At 36.2% G+C, this 19,228-nt stretch overlaps 1 protein-coding gene across 3 annotated transcripts in view; it reads right to left on the reverse strand.

Annotated features, from left to right (window-relative positions):
- KLHL5 (kelch like family member 5) overlaps positions 1–19,228 on the reverse strand; it is an 83,551-nt gene that overhangs the window by 46,610 nt on the left and 17,713 nt on the right. For 2 of the 3 annotated variants that reach the window (XM_021701568.1, XM_021701567.1), the window contains exons 2-4: positions 5,421–5,603; positions 2,680–2,816; positions 1,940–2,136 (exon numbers count right to left, since the gene is read on the reverse strand). In XM_021701568.1, the coding sequence (XP_021557243.1) occupies positions 1,940–2,136; positions 2,680–2,816; positions 5,421–5,563 (477 nt within the window). In that variant the 5' untranslated portion in view covers positions 5,564–5,603. The remainder of the gene's footprint in view (positions 1–1,939; positions 2,137–2,679; positions 2,817–5,420; positions 5,604–19,228) is intronic. The other variant, XM_044912750.1, reaches the window with a different exon arrangement.

Consider the following 19,228-nt stretch of genomic DNA (forward strand, 5'->3'; position numbering starts at 1 on the left):
TTGAGTTCCCATAGCAACAACTGAAATCAGACAATCTGCCTCTAAATGACTTATTGTTATTAGAATTAAATTTCACCTCGCTGTTGAAACTGAATAATGTCAAATAATAGCCTTGAGAAAAAAAACCCAAAAAAACGACCCAACTAACTGGCTATGAAAATAGCTTTAAAAACATTGAGCTGAATCAATAATATTGTAATAACTCTGTATGGTGACACAAAGTAACTACAATTCTCATGATAAGCACTGCATAATGTATAGAATTGTTGAGTCACTATGTCGTACACCTGAAACTAAAATAACACTGCACGCCAACTTTAATTAAAAAAAAGAGCCAATTTAAGTTTAATTTATGTCTAAGCCATTATGTCTTAGCAGCCACTGTGCCTCTACTATAAACAACAGGAGTGACTTAAATGCATACAAATGTTTTCATGCGAATCAAACTCCTTCCTAGGAAAGAGATATTACTTAAATGATGAACTGGTTATGAAGAAAAGAAACCCATTTTATTTTATTTATAGTCATCTTACTCCCAAAATTATTTGAACCTGAGGTTTAAGGTTAAAATGAGAAATCTGCAAGGGAAAGATAAAGATGGAGGTGGGGAAAAATCTTCCATGGGACTTAATTTAGAAGATGCCAGTTCTGAATAGTACTGCCTTGTGACACAATCTCTGTGACTGATTAACTGATAAACAAGAAACATTCCTGAGAAGTGATGATACCACAGGGGCGAATACAAATCATAAGGGCTGCACTTTTGTCTGAGTGCTTTTGTTCACTCACATCAATCCCTAATGTGTTGAATAAAGCAATGATGGTACAATGATGGTGACGATGATGAGGATATCATTTATTGACTGGGTATACTATGTGTCAATCACTATTTTCAGTGCTACACTCCTATTAACTCACTTAATCCTCATACCGAGCTTACGAAGTAGGTAGAATTATTCTTCCCAATAGCTGTAAACCCCTGTTCTTATCATTGTTCTAAAATCTCTATTTCTGTAGTGAAAGATTTCTAAAGTATTTGTCAATCCCTTCACAGACAAACCAACTCAGTGGAAGGATGGAGGAGAAGGTAGACAAAAACATCTTCTTCATGTTGATAAACTCAGTAATATGGATAACTAGCATAAGTGTGTGTGAATGTTCACATTCTTTCTTCTCTTAGGAGCTGTATTGCCCTAACTGCAGGATACAAAGTAAGTCTTCAATCTCTGCCCAGCTGTGAAGACCTAACTGCCACAGTGTGACAAGATGGTCATTCCTTAAAAATCCAAATATCCTCCCTTCCCCAAATGCCTGTACCATGAAGACTGGGGGGTAGGGGGGCCTGGTCCTAACAAAATGCCTTCAACATGCCCTTCTTTTCTTGCTGTCCTAGATCAGTCTGTATCCATTATCCTCTGATGTCTGAATGAGAACCTCCTCTGCGATTTATTTTGAGCACATAATTTGCTACAATTCATAAGATCTTTCTACACAGCTAAAAACGCTTCTTACATATAATCAGATTTACCTTTAATAAAAAGCCTCCCTTTCATCCTATCATCTGTACTGCACCAATACCCCCCACTCACGGTCACCAATTTCCATTCGTGAAAATTCATCCAAGTGCTACAAAGAAAAACGCCGGGGAAATCCTGCTTTAAAAAGCAGCAGATCTGAAAATCTTGACTAGAACAGTCCTAGGCCACTGCTCTGCTTCTTAGTGACTGTAATAACTTCAGGCTTGACTCATAGATCCAGGAGAAATATTACTTGGTGTTTTCCCCTTATAACTCAATGAAAATATCATGCAGTAGACGGTGAACCTGAACCTCAGGACGTGTGGCAGAGCCAGGGGAAAAGAGCACCATGGAGATAAACCTGCAACAAGAAGGAATGAGGTAAAGAGCATATGCCTTTCTGCTTCTCAGAAAATACATACCATGGTATAATTGTGAGCCACTTTATGCAAATCTGTACAACCCTGGGCATCAGCAAAAGAACGAATTCCAAGGCAGTTGGATGGGTGAAGCTGTTTCATTAAAAACTTACAGCAAGCTTCCACAACCTGTGAAAGCTGAAGGAGGCAAGCTGTAGACAGCAGGCACTCAATATTATCTTCTTTTAATTCAAGGCGGCCTTAATGATAAAAAGAAATTCCATTAACCGTAGAACTATATTAACTTTAACTTATAAAACAATCAGTGTTAACAGTAATAATTCTAAACAAGAGCTCTGTATATGAATTCTAGATGGTTTTAGACAGTCCAAAGAGAAAAAAAGTACTAACTATGAAAAAACCTTATTAGCTCTTTGTGACTTTTATTAAAATAAAAAACGAATGGCTTCTTTTCAGAATTTTTAAATGATGCTTTAATTAAGTAGCATATCTATTAAATATAACGCTCAAATTTTAAATGCAATAACTTAAAAACATTATATAATTCATCTAATTATTATATTAACATTTAAAAATACCAATCATAGGCTTAATTATGACCAGCATTTTAAAGATTCTAATATAAAGATTTCAACCTTTTATAAAGGTATCACCAGCGGTGGTGATTCCAATAGCAGAATTCCCGGTTAGCTGTGGCAGGCTTTCCTAAAAGCAGAAATCTGAAATCTCATAATGCACCATAATTTTAAGAGGTTTTAGATTTACATTTTCAGATTTATTACCTGTATATGCGTACTGAATCAAGGACCATAGTGAATTTGGTTCAACACCTTCCATTTTTATTTCTTCTTGTCTTGCTTCCCTGACATCATTAGTAAACATGGCAGCAAAATAGTCTGAGACCGAGGAGAGCACCAACCTGAGAACACATCAGAGGAAAAAAAAAAAAAATCAGTGACCGCCTTAAGGTTGATGTTCATTAACGAATGCTGCTTCTCTCTCTCTTCTCTCTCTCTCCCTTTTTTTTTAATTTGTTACCCACAAAAAGTGCGTGGTACCGGGAAATGCATTTTAAGTTTGACAAATTGCTTTATGCTCTAGTTCTTTCCTTGGAATAATAAATTACCATTACTGAAAATTTTCTGCTGAGGTAAATGATTTACCCATTCATTACTCAAATATCACTTTATAACATCCAGACAAAAAGCTAAAGCCCACAGCATTAAACTGACTATATAAAAAAAGGGAAAAAAATATATAAAGGTTACTTTCTGTTTATCACTTTTGGAAATAACCTAAGTGTTTTTTTCTTTTAATTTAATTGTAGTAGTAGTAGATATACGGGAGAAATTTGAGAATGGTTTTAGCAGGCTGTTTTTAACTTTTGTGATTTATTATTATAATGTTCACATTTTATTACCAAATGATAATATTTTTGTTATAACACCACAAACCTATTTTTATAATAGTACAGTATTATGTATTAGGTACATCTCTGACCAGATTTTTGATGGCCAGATATGAAAAAAAAATAGGTTATAAATATATATTCTGAAATGTGCCTTTTGTTTTTTATTTGACGTCTTGGAGATCTTTCCGTGTCAGCACATTTATATAGATTCACTTTATTTATCTACTTATTTTAAGAAACAGAAACCGAGAATCGTTGAGGCTCCCTCTGCGTTCCCCTCTCCTTCCACTCTCCTCCCTCCTCGGGAGCACACTGCCGTGTCCTAGGTTTGCCAGGGGGCTCTCCAAAGGGCTGTGCCAAGTCAGACCCCCCACTAGCACTGTATGAGAGAGAACATTTTCCCACAACATTGTCAGATGTCAAAATTTTTCGCCATCTGCAAGGTGTTAAATGGCATCTCACTGTCATTTTAATTTTCATTTCCCTGACGGCTGGCGAGACTGAAGATCTTTTTAAACGGTTATTGGTCATTCAGGTTTCTTCTGAGAATTGCCCATTTATTCATTTACTCATTAAAGACATTCACCCTAATAAGGACAGGGCACTGTTCTAGGTACTTGAGCTATCATCAGTATAAATACGAGACAAAAGATCCCTTCTCTAAGGGAGTCTTACATTCTAGAGGGGAGGGAGATGAATAATTAACAGCACAAATAAATTCTAGAGTACATTAAGAAAGGGAAGTGCTAAGGGGAAAAAGTAGGATAAGGGCAAATGAGGAATAGGCAGGGGGTTTAAATAAGTGGTCTGACTGGAAAGTGGCGATTGGGCAAAGACTTGAAGGAGGTGCAGGAATTAGTCATACAGGTATCTGGGAACAGCATTCGGGCAGAAGGAATGGTTTTAGCAGGTTTAGCAGGTTTTAGCCAATGCAAAAACCCAAAGGCAGGAGCAGCATGTCTGGCACATACAAGGACCACGCGGGCTGAGTGGCTCAAGCAGAGGGACCAAGGACAGAACATCAGATGGCAATGGCCATCACATGGCCCGGTGGGCTTTCATAACCTGCGACAGGAGTCACTGAAAAGTTAGATCACAGGAGTGACTGGATCTGAGTTCTATTTTAAAGGATCACTTGGGTAGCTGTGCAGCAAATAGAATGTAGGGGGAAAGAGTGAAAGCAGGGAGACCAGTTGGCAGTTTCTGGCACTGAGGGAGACGGTGAGTTTACACATAAGTGGAAGGGAAGGTAATGAGCTCTGTTTTGGAAAAACAGAATTTCAGATGTCTCTGCGACATGCAGGTTGAGGTATCTTTTCCAGTAAACCCATGCTCATAACACGGACTTTTTGTCACAGTATCTAGTAGCATCTCAATAAATGTATGCCCATTGAATCATTGGAAACTAAGACCAAGCCCATTTTTCCCAATGATTTCACTTCCACTTTGGAACGTTTAAGAAAACCTTTGGGACGGAGTGTTAATTAGTTTTTAAAAGCAAAAAACAAACAAAAAAAAAACCTTTTGGGGTCATAATAGTGATTAACACAGAACTGAACACAGAATTATCAAAGGAAACATAATGAATTGTTCTTTATTAAACATCTCTCTTTTCTTATTTCAAAAAATAGTACTTCATTTGTGTTAAAAGTTTTTGTTCCCTAACATCACTGCTTTTCCTATTTTTTGGAGGTCAGCAAGTAGAAGTTGGGATAGATGTTGCTATTTTAAGACTCTTTCTTTTTGCCATTTCATTCCACTAGCTTTTTTGCTTCTAAATACTCACAGCTCTAATTACCATCGAGTTTACTTATTTAATAGGTCGAATTTAGGAGAAAAGCTGCTCGTAGTAGCTGAAATCTTTGCCAAACAATACTGACTGATCTGAGGCTAGTGTGTTTTGTTTTTGTGTTTCTGCCGAGGGAAAGTGACCCTTTTGGGGTCATTTAATGTATAATAATTTCACATGCACTGTTTTCTTTGCAGAAATCCCATGAAAGATACCCCTTCCCAAAAGCATATGGAATAGTTAGTTGGGACAAATTATCTCAACATACATAACAGATTAGTAAGGAAATACTTCCCACATACAGAGATTTAGAAAACAATTACCTATGAGCCGGAATTCTGCGATCACCAGCAACTAGAATTACATCACATAACTGTTTGTGTCTTAAATAGTTTTCCATCTTTTTAAATGTTTGCTCAGCATGATTAAGGGCTTGGAAAAATTCATCTGATGAACATGGCTCCATAGTATGGCAGGATGATAACGTCTCACTACTGTTGGAAGTCCTGACAAGAAAGAGAACACGCCTTTTGAAATATTACTATCACATTGAAAAGATCTTTTCTATCAAGTCCTTTAAAAACCTTTAAATGTAATAGAAGTCATCACTGCTACCAGTCAATAGTAACGTGTAGCCATTCATCATTTTTGTCTTTTAAATTCAATGATGGCTCAAATTATACGTCTTGTAAATACTGTGAGTGAATGTGACATCTGGTAGTTAATAACTATATATATTGTTTGCAGTGTCTGTTTTTGAGATCCTTTTGCCAGTCAACATAATTTCTCTCTTGAAAAAGAGCCAAGCTATATTCATAATGATAGTATATCTCTTAACATTATATTTAAGGGTATACGAGATCATTCTTTGAAAGCAGGAAGGCAATTAAACTATTTTAGAGACAAAAATCCAAGCCATCCTTTACTTAAAAATGGGTTACAGTCCACAGTTCATTTACAGGATAACTATTTGGAATATTAAACACAGTTGACCTTTGACCAACATGGGCTTGAATTTGGGGGTCCCCTTAATATGCAGATTTTTTACAATAAACATAATGCAGTATTAAAAATGTATTTTTTCTTCCTCATATTAGTCTTTAAAACATTTTCTTTATTCTACCTTACCTTTTTGTAAGAATATAGTATATAATACATATAACATACAAAATGTGTTAACTGACTGTTTATGTTATTTGTAAGGTTTGCAGTCAAGAGCAGGCTATTACTTGTTAAGTTTGGGGAAGTGAAAAGTTATATGTGGATTTTTGAGTGTGGGGTCTGGTATCCCTAATTCCCGCATTGTTCAAGGGTCAACTGTACACGGTCATAAAAACAATGTTATAAATTATTCATTTGATTCTCTAGCCAGTCTTCAAAAGCCCAGATGACCTATAACTTATATTACAGATAAAAGAAATGTGATGACCTAACCTAGGTATCTAGAAATTATTTGCAATTTCCAAATTAGAATTTGAAAAGTATGAGTTCTTTGTTTTCTTATGATTTACTGATGGAAATGGTGAAAAAATGAAAAGGTTACTACTAGGAACTAAGTCCTAAGTCCACCCCTCCCTGCACCCCCCAGGATCACTTGTAATCAACATCCATTGGCTGTGCAATTAACTACCAACAATGCCATAACTTAGTTCTCAATTCTTGTCACATTTACTTTTAGGGATTATGATTCTGACAAATACTTTATTGATTCAATCCTCACTGTATCTTAAGACAATATTCTTAATATAAACATCTAATAACCTTCCCAAAAAAGAAAAAGTCACTGGATCTTTAGAGTCAAGAGAACTAAAGCCTAGGAGATTAGGTGCCTTGCCAAGAGTCCTACAGTTTGTTCATGACAGAGACAGGCCTGTCACAGAGATCACTATGTGTTCACCTTTAAAACCCTTTCTCTTTTTCTTTGGAGAATATACCTAGGCAGCATTTCCCAAACTCTCTCAAAGACAGGTGAGGTCTTATAATGGAAATGAACTACGTCACCTCCAGGCTAACGTGGCTTCTCATGCTTTTATTTTTAATTACAAGCTTTTTTTTTTTTTAGGATTTTATTTATTTATTTGACAGAGAGAGACACAGCGAAGAGAGGGAACACAAGCGGGGGAGTGGGAGAGGGAGAAGCAGGCTTCCCGTGGAGCAGGGAGCCCTATGTGGGGCTCGATCCCAGAACCCCATGTTCATGACTTGAGCCAAAGGCAGACGCTTAACCGACTGAGCCACCCAGGAGCCCCACGCTTTCTTTCTCAGCAGTGTCTCTACCTAAATTCTCCCAGCCCAATGCATTTTTAACGCATACAAATATGGGTCTTAAAAAATGTTCCTGGAGGGTAACTGTCAATAATAATAATAATAGAAGCAAAATATATATTATCTAGAATGCATGTGTCATACACTATGAATATTATTGGTGTAATGACTTGGAAAATCCAGGAAAATATACTCAAATTTACATTTAAGATAATTATCATAAAAATATATTGAGTAATGTGTAATTATATGTTGCTTATATAAATGAACGGAATTAAAAATTATTTTAAAATCTAGGAGAAAACATAATGAGCAATAACAGATGATGGTAACTTTGGTGAATAACAATTTGAAGATTTAAAACATTTTTCAATAAAATGAAGTTTTATATTGTCAAAATACTAACAAATGATTATAAGAGTTTTACTGATCTAAGAATGAAAGAAAATTAGAACATTTAATTTTCATAAACCACAAATTCTTTCAAGAACAAGATTAAGAAATCAAGTACTTCTTTCTTAGGGTTCCTATATATTGTATCACATTTTTTTAAAGATTTTATTTATTTGAGAGAGAGAGCATGAGTTGGGGGGGGGGAAGGAAGAAGCAGGCTCCCTGCTGAGCAGGGAGCCCTATGCAGGGCTTGATCCCAGGACCCTGGGATCATGACCTGAGCGGACGGCTGACCTTTAACTGACTAAGCCACCCAGACACCTCTGTATCACATTTTTTACATTAAATTCTTAGTAATGGCAAGACAGTGAGTTAGTTGAATGTTTTTGAGTGATGAATTGCCATCATCCAAACATAAATGCTAATCAATGTTAACTTCTGAAAGAACAACAGAAATTTATAATATGATTATAAGGCTAGTTTTGATGTTGGTATATAAGCCCAATTAATAAATAGGCCATCTCTTTTCTTGTCAAGAACTTTCAGGGTGTTTGGTTCTTTAACTTCTGGAATGAATAAGAATAACCCAGGGAGCCTTTCAGCAACTGCATTCAGAGCCTCATTCCCTAAGACTGATTCACTAGGTCTAATATTTAATTCAAATACTTTGAAACTCTTTGAAAGCCCTACAGGTGATTCGAACACGTGTTACAGGTTGAAAAGCAGTGGTGTGCACTTCAGGGAGAGACAGATAAATTATACAGATCATGTGATAAACTTACAGGTTCAAAACATTGCTTTACACAATAGATACTTTACTTCAAACATGTGTCAACTGAATTTCTTTGCCTTTAAATGAACTAGTTGAACTTAATGGAATATTTGTTATTTTTAAAATGAGCATAAAGGTAAAACATCAAAATCATTTATACGTATGCATATTAACAAACAATAACTTATGTTTCTAAAATAACATTTCAAACTTTGTAATTTGCTTTCAAGGCTTCCACTGCCATCACATGTTAAATAAACATATTATTTCAATGCGACAATTAATTTACTGAGATTTCTGGGTATAGAAATCACTTCCATCCACTGCTACAAATGAAGGATCATAAGGAATGCAGGCTTCTGATTTGTATCCTATGGAAAAGTGAAGCCACCCATTCACAAAAGGAGCATGAAAGAGGGAGAAACAGAGCTATTCGAAAGACTTGAAGAGCTGCACAGCTTTCTAGCATTTCTTGTTTTGTTTTTAAGAAATTTGGAGGTTTACATATATAATTTTAATAATACAGAAATTTACTAAGAAAACTACTGCATCTCCATACAGTTATAGGATCTTGGCCATTAGAAAAATTATATACGGAATTTTTACATCTAGGAGGAACCTATACATTTAATTCAATTCCCTTATTTTGAGATGAGAAAATCTGAGGCCCAAAATGGACAAAGTAATCAACCAAAGACACATAGGCAGCCAGTTACAAAGCCAGGATCAGGAAGCATTCAGAGTGCTGGCAAACCACTCACAGAGAAATGGGAATTCTTGCCTACCTTTACTCTTAGGGCATCAGTGAGCTCAAGGACTAAGGGTATAAAAGGAGAATGATGCTACAATATGAATGAGGGTAATTTCACAGAAAGAAAAGATAACAGAATTAAGAATTTTAGACAAATGTCTACTGCTGTGTGGCTGCCTCTTTGCTGGGTATAAGAGAGCAAGAATCTTTTAGTTTTCCATGGGACAGAGATCACATCTCTATCCCCGGCTAATCAGACTGCTTTTAATACTATGACTCCGTGCAATTTACAATGCTAATATTTCCTAATTACTTCTTTTCTTATTATGTACTTTGGTTTGGAGAGTTGAACTGGAGAGGTATGGTGTAGTGATCAAGACCATTTTAGGAAAATTCTAGAGCTGTGCTGTCCAATACAATAGCCACTAGCCTCATGGTGCTATTTTAATTTAATTACAATTAAATTAAAAATTTAGTTCTTTAGTTAGAATAGTCATATTTCAAATAGTTAATAACTTCAGGGGGATAATGACTGCCAAAATGAATAGTGCAGATATAGGACATTTCCGTCAATGCAGAAAGTTCTACTAACTTTTTCAATAGCAAAACAGGAATAAGTAATACATAGTACTTTCTTTAAAGGATCCCTCATGGGGGGGTTCATTAAGTGAAATGATGAATGCATAGCCCTAGCACAGAATAAGTACACAATAAGGTAAGCTACTGTTAATGGAATCTATGTTTTAAATGGCAAATGGAAAGGCCTGTCTCTTGTCTTTATATAATGTTGTTTGGTTGGTTGTCTTTTAAAAAAATGATCCCCAGCATTATCAATTTTATAACCAAATCTCATATTTCCTAATTAAAATGCTCTTTAGTAAACCTGGTAGACATCAAAACTCATAATACGGGTATTTGGGAATAGGCCATTTACGGAGCATTTAATATATATTTCTCTGAGACTCTACTCGCTCTTATACATGATAACAGAGGAAATATATCTAACATCTCTGCTTCATTTTATTCATATGTTACTAGGATGGTAAATCATTAAAACCATTCATAATAGATGTTCACTGTAGAGAACTATGCATTGCTGAATATTTCCGGGCTATGAAGAAACATTTAATTTTTAGCCTACTGTACCTTGCTTGGCAGTAGGCAATGAACTTGTAAGTCAGAAAAACACCTAATCATAGAAAAGAGGCAAGTATCAAACAGAATCAAGTCATCAAATATTTACAGAGTAACTCCTAATATGCAGTATTGCACCAGTTTTAGAAACTGGGGGGATGCAAAGAAAGAGAGGATTCTTTAGCGAAGGAATTTGAAGAGTCAAGTTTCATGAACTGGAAAAAAAAAATTAAATAGCAACACTGCCTAGCCCTTGCAATTCCTCAGATTTCACACATGTGCACACACGCATATGCACGTACAAAATACGTTCCAGGACCAATAGTACCTTCCAGGACCAATAGTACTAAGTAGTAAAAACTACTTAGATTTCTTCACTTTCGTCATCAGAATTTACATTGGTCTTTCTTCATGGAGTGATTTTTCAAAATAAGTTTTAAAAATCACTTCATAAGAATTACACTGTATGTAGATTTGAGGAGAAAACAAAGCTGCATTGAAACTCTAATTGGTCTGTTTGGCTGGCTCCCTCGATAAGTGATTTACTCCCAGCTATCTGCCTCATAGCTTCTGGCATTCAGAATTCATGCTTTTGCAAAAGTGAAAATTACTGTATCATGAATCTTTTGGCATCCTCTACAAATATTCAAAACCACAAATGTAAAATAAGAATGTAAATTGCTTGGTATGGGCTAGCAGTCTCTAAATCTTTTTTATGCATATCCTTTCCAGTACCCTTTTAAGCATGTGCCCAAATACATGGATATTTACTAATTTATAAAAGATATACAGATACCATTGTACAATTATTATTTATATTCTAAAACACAGAAAAAATAGAGCTTTAAAGGACAAGATAAAGGAATATAGTCAATAATGTCATAACAACTTTTTTTTTTTTTTTTTTTGACAGAGAGAGACACAGCGAGAGAAGAAACACAAGCAGGGGGAGTGGGAGAGGGAGAAGCAGGCTTCCCGCCGAGCAGGGAGCCCGATGTGGGGCTCGATCCCAGGACCCTGGGATCATGACCTGAGCCGAAGGCAGACGCTTAACGGCTAAGCCACCCAGGCGCCCCTTGTAACAACTTTGCACGGTGATAGATGGTAGCTAGATTTATCGTGGTGATCACTTCATAATGTATATAAATGATCACAGTTGTATACCTGAAACTAATAGTGCATGCCAACTACATTTCAATAAAAAAGCATAAGACAAAATGGAAATAGAAGCTCTATTTTTACCATCTCTCCAGCTGATCATTTTGTACATCCCCAATTGGAGAGTAATTGCTATTGGAATACAGAGAAGGGGAAGAGCAATATGAGCTGGTGTTTGGAAAGGCAACAAGTAGCAGGTGAGATGTGAAATGCATCTTGGAATTCAGTGGGTGAGGGAGAAGAGGATTCGGGGTGTCTCCTCTAAGGGGAGGACAAGTTAGGTATATGAGGAGAAATGACAAGAAAGGAAAAAGAATACCTTCACCTCTTCCCTTCTCGAGACCAAGATTTTTGATTTGGGAATTTAAAGGCATTTTTCCGGGGCACCTGGGTGCCTTAGTCGTTAAGTGTCTGCCTTCGGCTCAGGTCATGATCCCAGGGCCCTGGGATGGAGCCCCGCATCAGGCTCCCTGCTCAGCGGGAAGCCTGCTTCTCCCTCTCCCACTACCCCTGCTGGGGTTCCCTCTCTAGCTGTGTGTCTGTCAAATAAATAAATAAAATCTTAAAAAAAAAAAATAAAGGCGTTTTTCCTGGTACCATGGCCAGAATATCTACAGCGAAGAGAATTAAATGTAAGGATCAAATTTTCTTACATAATAACCAGTATGGAGGGGAAGGGCCAGCAGACACTTTCATACAATGCTGCTGAGAATTAAAATAATAGTAATGTTCCTGAAATGACTTTGAGAATACAAATCAAGCACCCTAAAAATGCGCACATCTTGGGATTTTATCCAAAGGAAACAATCATCTGTGGTATATAGACCGCACTACATGGAGGGTTTATTGCAGGTTGTTTCTAACAGGAAAATACTGGAAACAATCTGAATTCCAAAAAGAAAAAGAACATTGGTTTAACACAAGGTGTATCTGCACATGGGAGGATGATGCAGCCAGCTAAAAAGACAGGAGAACAGTTAATGACATGGAAAACTGTTTTAGTGGAACATTGGTTTTGCCTCTCTGGTACTCTTTCTTATGGGAACAGACCCATTTCTACCCTTTGGGAAACCACACATTCCCCACCTCAGTCCACATGGCGTGGGCAGAAATGAATCTTCCCCTGGACAAAAATGAACAACGGCCTGGGACCTGGCTAGTAAAAGTTATCATACCTCCTGGGAATTATGATTGGTTTGAGTGAACCCATGATTCAAACAAGGCCGATCAGAGCCAGTTTCAAGATGTTGGTTGGCACTCTTGGAAGGGTCACTCTCTTTCCATTGAGGTTGCTAAGCTGATAAAAAGTTAATCTATAGCTGCTAGTGGCTTTTGCTACCACACTGAGAGCCTGCCCGGGAAATGCCATCACAGAGGAAAACAGAATCTAGACAGGGAGAATAATCGATTTCTGGTGTTATTGGAGTATCTGGATTCAGCCACGAATAAAGCTAAGTTCTAACCTTGGATGTTTTATTTACTTACACGAACCAAAAAATTTCTGGTTTTTGCTTAAGTCATTTTGAGTTGGGCTTCTGTCTTTTGCGACGAGTCCTAATTTTAATATTTATATTAGGGCAAAAAAGTGGTTTACAAAATAGTATTTACAGAAAGGTTCAGATTTTCACTCTAAAAATACATATTTTTATTATACATGTATAGAAAATATACTGGAAGGACACTCCCCCAAATTGTTAATGGTTTTGTTATTTTGGGGTGGCAGGGTAGTTAGTGATTCTTTATTTTTCTGTTTTTATTTATCTCTATTTTCCAATGTCTCTATGGTAAAAATATTACATAATGTGGAAAAAAACTAATTAAAAAATTCGATCTGAAGAATTCTTTTCAGCTGTCTTCACCTCTTGCACCTGTTGATTATGACTCCTAAATCATTCTTTCCTTCCACCACAGTAATGAGTTTTGCTGGACACATGGCTACCCAGATAAAGAGGACAGTTCTGAGTCTCCCTTGCAACTAGTTGTGGCCATATGACTCGGTTTTCAACAACAGAACGTAAGCAGAACTGATACATGCAACTTGTGTTATTGGCTTAATGTCCTCCCTTTTGCTGGTCCCTCCCATGGGATAGAATGCAGAGGGGGAGTTGAGTAAGCTAGCTTTGAACATAAAAAAAGGATAATACCCTACAGGATGGAGAAACAGTATGAAAGAAATCTGGGTTGCTGAGGGAACCCGTGAAGCAGAGCCACCTATCTGCCCTGAGCTACCTGCCCATCGGTTGGGAGATAGAGAAATAAACTTCTATTTTATTTGAGCCACTGTCTTTCTGAATTTCTTATTATATCATCTTAGCCTGTTCCCTACTAATAGGCTCCCTAAAGGTAAATGACCAAATTATATGGCTGTGTGCACATGGGTGTGTATGTGGGGTGTGTGTGATTGTTTTCATGCCTAATATATCTAATATTAAAAATATAAAACCTCACTCTCTAGTTCTAAATGGAAAAAATGAAATACAAGCAGTAAGTGGCATAAAGGCACATTCTTCTGCCTTTAAAATCTGGAGTTATAAAGACCAGTTGTGCAACTGAAGTGCCTATCCTTTGTCCTAGGCTGATTCTTCAGCTTTCCCAGCAGTTCTGAGAACTAATAGGATTCCAATAAACTCCTATTCTGTTTAAATCAGCCCGTCAATTTCAGTTGCTTAAAGCTAAGAAGGCAGAATGATACAGCAGACAGAGATGCCTTAGAAAGGTATATAAAATACTTAGCACTCACACGTGCACACCTGCATGTGCACGCACAGAGTGTTTTGTGGGAAGAGGTTCCATAGCTTTTGTCAAAGGAATTTATGCCATGACTTGGGCATATATGTGTAAAGGAGGACATGCAATATATCCTTCCCAGATATAAGTATGGTAGAGTTGAACTTCTTTGCCATCTCTGGAAGCAGAATTCGTGGAAATGCTGAGGATTTAATTTCAAACTGTACCAGAATTAATACACTGGTTCGAACAAGGAGATGCAGAGACAACATAACGAGGGGCAAGAAAAAGGCGGTGGCACTTGAGAAAAGGTGAAGATAACGCCTTGTTGGGAGACGAGGAGGACCTCCGTGCCTCCAAGAGGAGTCAAAGAATAGTGCGTATATCTGCAGTTGAAACAGGGGACATGCAACCAACCATCACGAGTCAGATAGAGGACTGTGGGTAAAGAGTTGTGGCCCTATTAAGAGACTATACCTGTAAGCCAGCCAGGCTTGGCATTTTCAAGAACCAGGCTAAGAAAATTAGCTGAGGAGAGAAGGTGAAAGTGGTGAGAACGAATCATTAACTATTATGTTGTTCCAAGTTGAACTTGGTGATGAAAGTCAGAGAGAGCTGAAATAGTCACACACAGACTGGCGTGTGAGCATGAAATCTACATCTTAATTGTTTGGGGTCAAAATGCGGCTACTTCCAAGTGATCAAGTCAATATCAACAGCGATAATTCAGGCTGATAGAACGGATCCTTGACATGAGGTGATGAAAATGCACTTTACCTTTGTGGTGTTCCTCCCCAAAACTCATAACCCCAGTCTAATCATGAGAAAAACATCAGATAAATCTCAGCTGAGTAAGACATTCTGCAAAACATCTGACCCCACTCCCTGAACTGCCAAGGTCATCAGAAACAAGGGAAGTCTGAGAAACTGTCCCAGCCCAGAGGAGCCTAAGGAGACATGATAACTAAATGTAACATGGTGTTCTGGATGGGATCCTACAACAGAAAAAGGTCATTAGGCAGAAATTCAGAAAATCTGAATAAAGTATGGACCTCAGTTAATAATAATGTACCAGTATTGGTTTATTAATAGTAACACATGTACCATTCTAATATATTAAAAATAAGAGAAACTGGGTGTGGGGTATAAAGGAATTCACTATACTATTCTTCAATTTTCCTATAAACCTAAAACAGTTGTAAAAATATAAAGTTTATTTTTTAAAATGCAGTTTTATTTCACTTACTAACCTTGAGCAAGTTACTTAGCCTTTCTGTTCCTCATTGACTCATCTATAAAATTAGAATGAGAACAGTGGCTATCTCAGAAATTTGTTGTGAAGACTAAAGGAATTCATACTAAAATGCTTAAAACAGTGCTCCACAGGTACTAAACACCCAGCTGGTATTAGCTATTATTATTTCTGAATATTTGTAAAGTACAGCAATATTTTACACATATTGACTAAAAATGTGACATACAAATCTGACACCTAAAATATTAAACTTTACGAACAAAGCTTGAAATAATGAAATTTCCCTCAATATGTTAAAAATTACATAAGTTCAAGGCTGGCAAATCAAGTGAAGTGTAAACTGAGTTTGTACTATGGTCACATGGTGGGTCACAATGGAAACTCTCCTAGCCTTCCTAAGAATTCATCCTGAATTAAGGTCTTAGGAACCTACTGCACACTGGCAACCCTCACTTAGGGTCTAAAATTCCTCACAGTGTAAAGAATAAGGGTTGCACTTCAATACTGAAGTAATGACTTAGACAACTGCCATGGAGAAAACGTTGGCTAGGCTACAGACCTAAGATCAAAATTAAAATATAAAAACTTCTAAAGATTTTATTTATTTAGAGAGAAACGAGCTGGGAGGGGCAGAGGGAGGAGAGAATCCCAAGCAGACTTCATGCTCAGCATAGAACTTGATGTGGGGTTCAATCTCACAACCCTGAGATCATGACCTGAGCCGAAATCAAGAGTTGGATGCTCAACTGAGCACTGACTGAGCCACCCAAGCGCCCCCAAAAGATGAAATCTTTTAAATCACTTAGACGTGTGGCAGGAGAAATTAGCGGAAGTCTAAGGGCTGAAGCTGACATGTCTCCTAGTTGGAATGCAACTAATCAAACATATAAGCAACATATGATGTCTTTAACTTCTGTCTGAAATCGTGCAGACCCACTGTGGGTGCTAGGATTTTGTGTAGGTAAAACCACTCAGCTGTTTTCCCTTTTTTCTAATAATTCGAAATTTCAGTCTAAGTTCTGAGATCTACCTATGTAATTACTATGAATGCTTAAATAAGAAATTCTCCATATATCATGTATATTACCGTTATGTCTTTAATATTTTAAGATATCAATTCATAACATACTCAAATGTTCACTATGTTTTATTTTTTGTAAATATTATGTAAGAAAAAGAAAAACACTTGTGCCCAAGTTATATACAAAAATTTGATGAATGTCAGTGTAGCTTCTTTTGACATTAACAGTGACAGCTTTTGATTTGTAGAAGGGCCACCACCTAAAGAGACTGCTCACTTAATCAAAAAGCTAGAGGCAAAGAAATGTATCCTTATGACAAAGATCAAAGACTCAGAGCTGAAGGACTGAAGGAAGATGTGAGAATCAGATATATTTAATCTAGGAAAAAACAGAGGAGTAGTAGTATACACACAAATGACATTTCTAAATCTAGAATGGTTGTTTTTTGCAGTAAGATATTAGGATAGAAATTTCAAACCTTTGAGAATATTAAGTTGCTTTGACGTGTTTTTATATCTAAAAATCAGGGACTTTTTAAAAGCACATTTTATTTTTGAAATAATATTTTAGGAATAGTTTGATCACTGCAGATGTAAACTATTTACTCCCATCTTATTATTTAATTTCTCAAGCTTCTTGATTAGCATTTTAAAAACAACTACAATGGACTCTGAAAAACAAACAGGGTTCTAGAGGGGAGGGGGGTGGGAGGATGGGTTAGCCTGGTGGTGGGTATTGAGGAGGGCACATTCTGCATGGAGCACTGGGTGTTATGCACAAACAATGAATCATGGAACACTTCATCTAAAACTAATGATGTAATGTATGGGGATTAACATAAAAATAAAAAAAAAATTAAAAAAAAAAAAAAAAAACAACTACAATCAGATTTTTAAAAAAAATACCATTCTTACTTTTATATCTCCTATAAGTGTCAATTTTATATTCTTGAAGTACGCGTATAGCAATCTCTCACTTAAAAAAAAAAGGCAGTCTTTTTCTTTCATAATGAATATCCCACTAAGATGATATTTCAATATGGATACTAAAGAATACATTAACTTGATTTCAATAATCATTAGTTATGCATATTACCTTTGTTGTAAGGAAGTAAATTATAGCAACCAATGTGTCTATAACCTTTACAACTTTAGACATTGCATATAAATTTTATACTCATATATGTATAATCTCTCCAGGTAGTAGATACATGTTAAGATTTTTATAACTTATGGTGATAAATGAATGAATGTTTCGTTTTTCTGGTTTTGTTAATAATAGTCTTGATACATTGCATTGATTTTCAAATGGGAAGATGATTACTTTTTGGGTTTCCATAAAAATGATAAACCCTGAGCCTTTTACTGTATACATTATTATTCTCTTTATGGCAACAAGTCTCCAAAGAAAATGCAAAGCAATGAAACCATACTAACTCAACTGATCTCCATATTAAAATTATTTGGAGTTCTTATTCACTTAATGCCAAGTCACAGACTAATTTAAAAATTTTTAAATTAAATACACTAGTTACCTATGTAAAGATACGCCCCTCTCTTCATTATACAAATGATTATAGATGACTGGTCTATATTTATTATTCCAACACCACAATTCAGAATTCCATGTTCTGAAGGTTAGAAAAGGAGAAAGCAATAAATATCCCCAAGTAAGAAATACTTGAATCTATGAATTCATTTTGTCTCCATCTCTTATGATGCCTATAATTAAGAACCAACACAAAAATTACAAGTGTTATCAAAACCTGCAGAGAAATTTTTAAAAAAGAATCCAGTAGTCAAATTAGACAAACAACAGCCTTTAAATACTGAGAAATATTTTTGCATGAAGATGAACCAGAAAGATGAGTTTTATGCTGTGACTTGTTACATAATATGCTATAGTAGTTTAAACTGATTGATAAAATTCATTTCAAAGATAAAGCCAGGTTCCAAGGGGGAAGATGGATAAAGTCATTGAGACATCAACCGATTTTTTTTTTATGTTCTCTCCTCAAACTCACTCTCCCTTCTTCTCTCCCTGCTTTTAGCAGCTGACCACATCTAGCCCCTCTGTGTTCCCTGATATTCTCCTGAAGGAATGTCCTTCACTTCCCTAAATAGCCCAATTTTCAGTGAAGTGAAGGTAACAGGAATTAGTAGCTGTCATCTCAGAAAGAGACATGCTACTGTATTTCCTGTATTAGTCTGGAGGGCAGCAACATAGACAGGACAAAGAGAAATAACCATAAGAAAAATATTATTGTAACTACAATGGTGTAAAAAAAATTACTGACAACTACAATGTACATCTCCTTGTAAAACTCTTCATTTTCATTAAGATTTAAAAATGACTCCATAATCTGTTGCAAAGTAAAATGTCAGGTCTTCTATAGTTTTGCTATGACTATAGAAGGTAAATGAATGAAGCAAACTGCAAGGCCATGATGCATAAAATTGCTACTATATATTATTTTCAAGGCAGAGCCATATTTATATATGGAACATAAGGTATTTCAAAATGAATGCAACTTGTAGTCTTTATAATTTTACAGAATTAAAATTGAGAACATTTCAGCAAACCCTAGCAAAAGTACCATATATGCTACCCAGATGTTATGTATGTGTATGTATGTAGAGGTATATATCATAGAT

The sequence above is a fragment of the Neomonachus schauinslandi genome, chromosome 2 (genome assembly GCF_002201575.2).
Source record: "Neomonachus schauinslandi chromosome 2, ASM220157v2, whole genome shotgun sequence".
In the NCBI taxonomy this organism is placed as follows: Eukaryota; Metazoa; Chordata; class Mammalia; order Carnivora; family Phocidae; genus Neomonachus; species Neomonachus schauinslandi.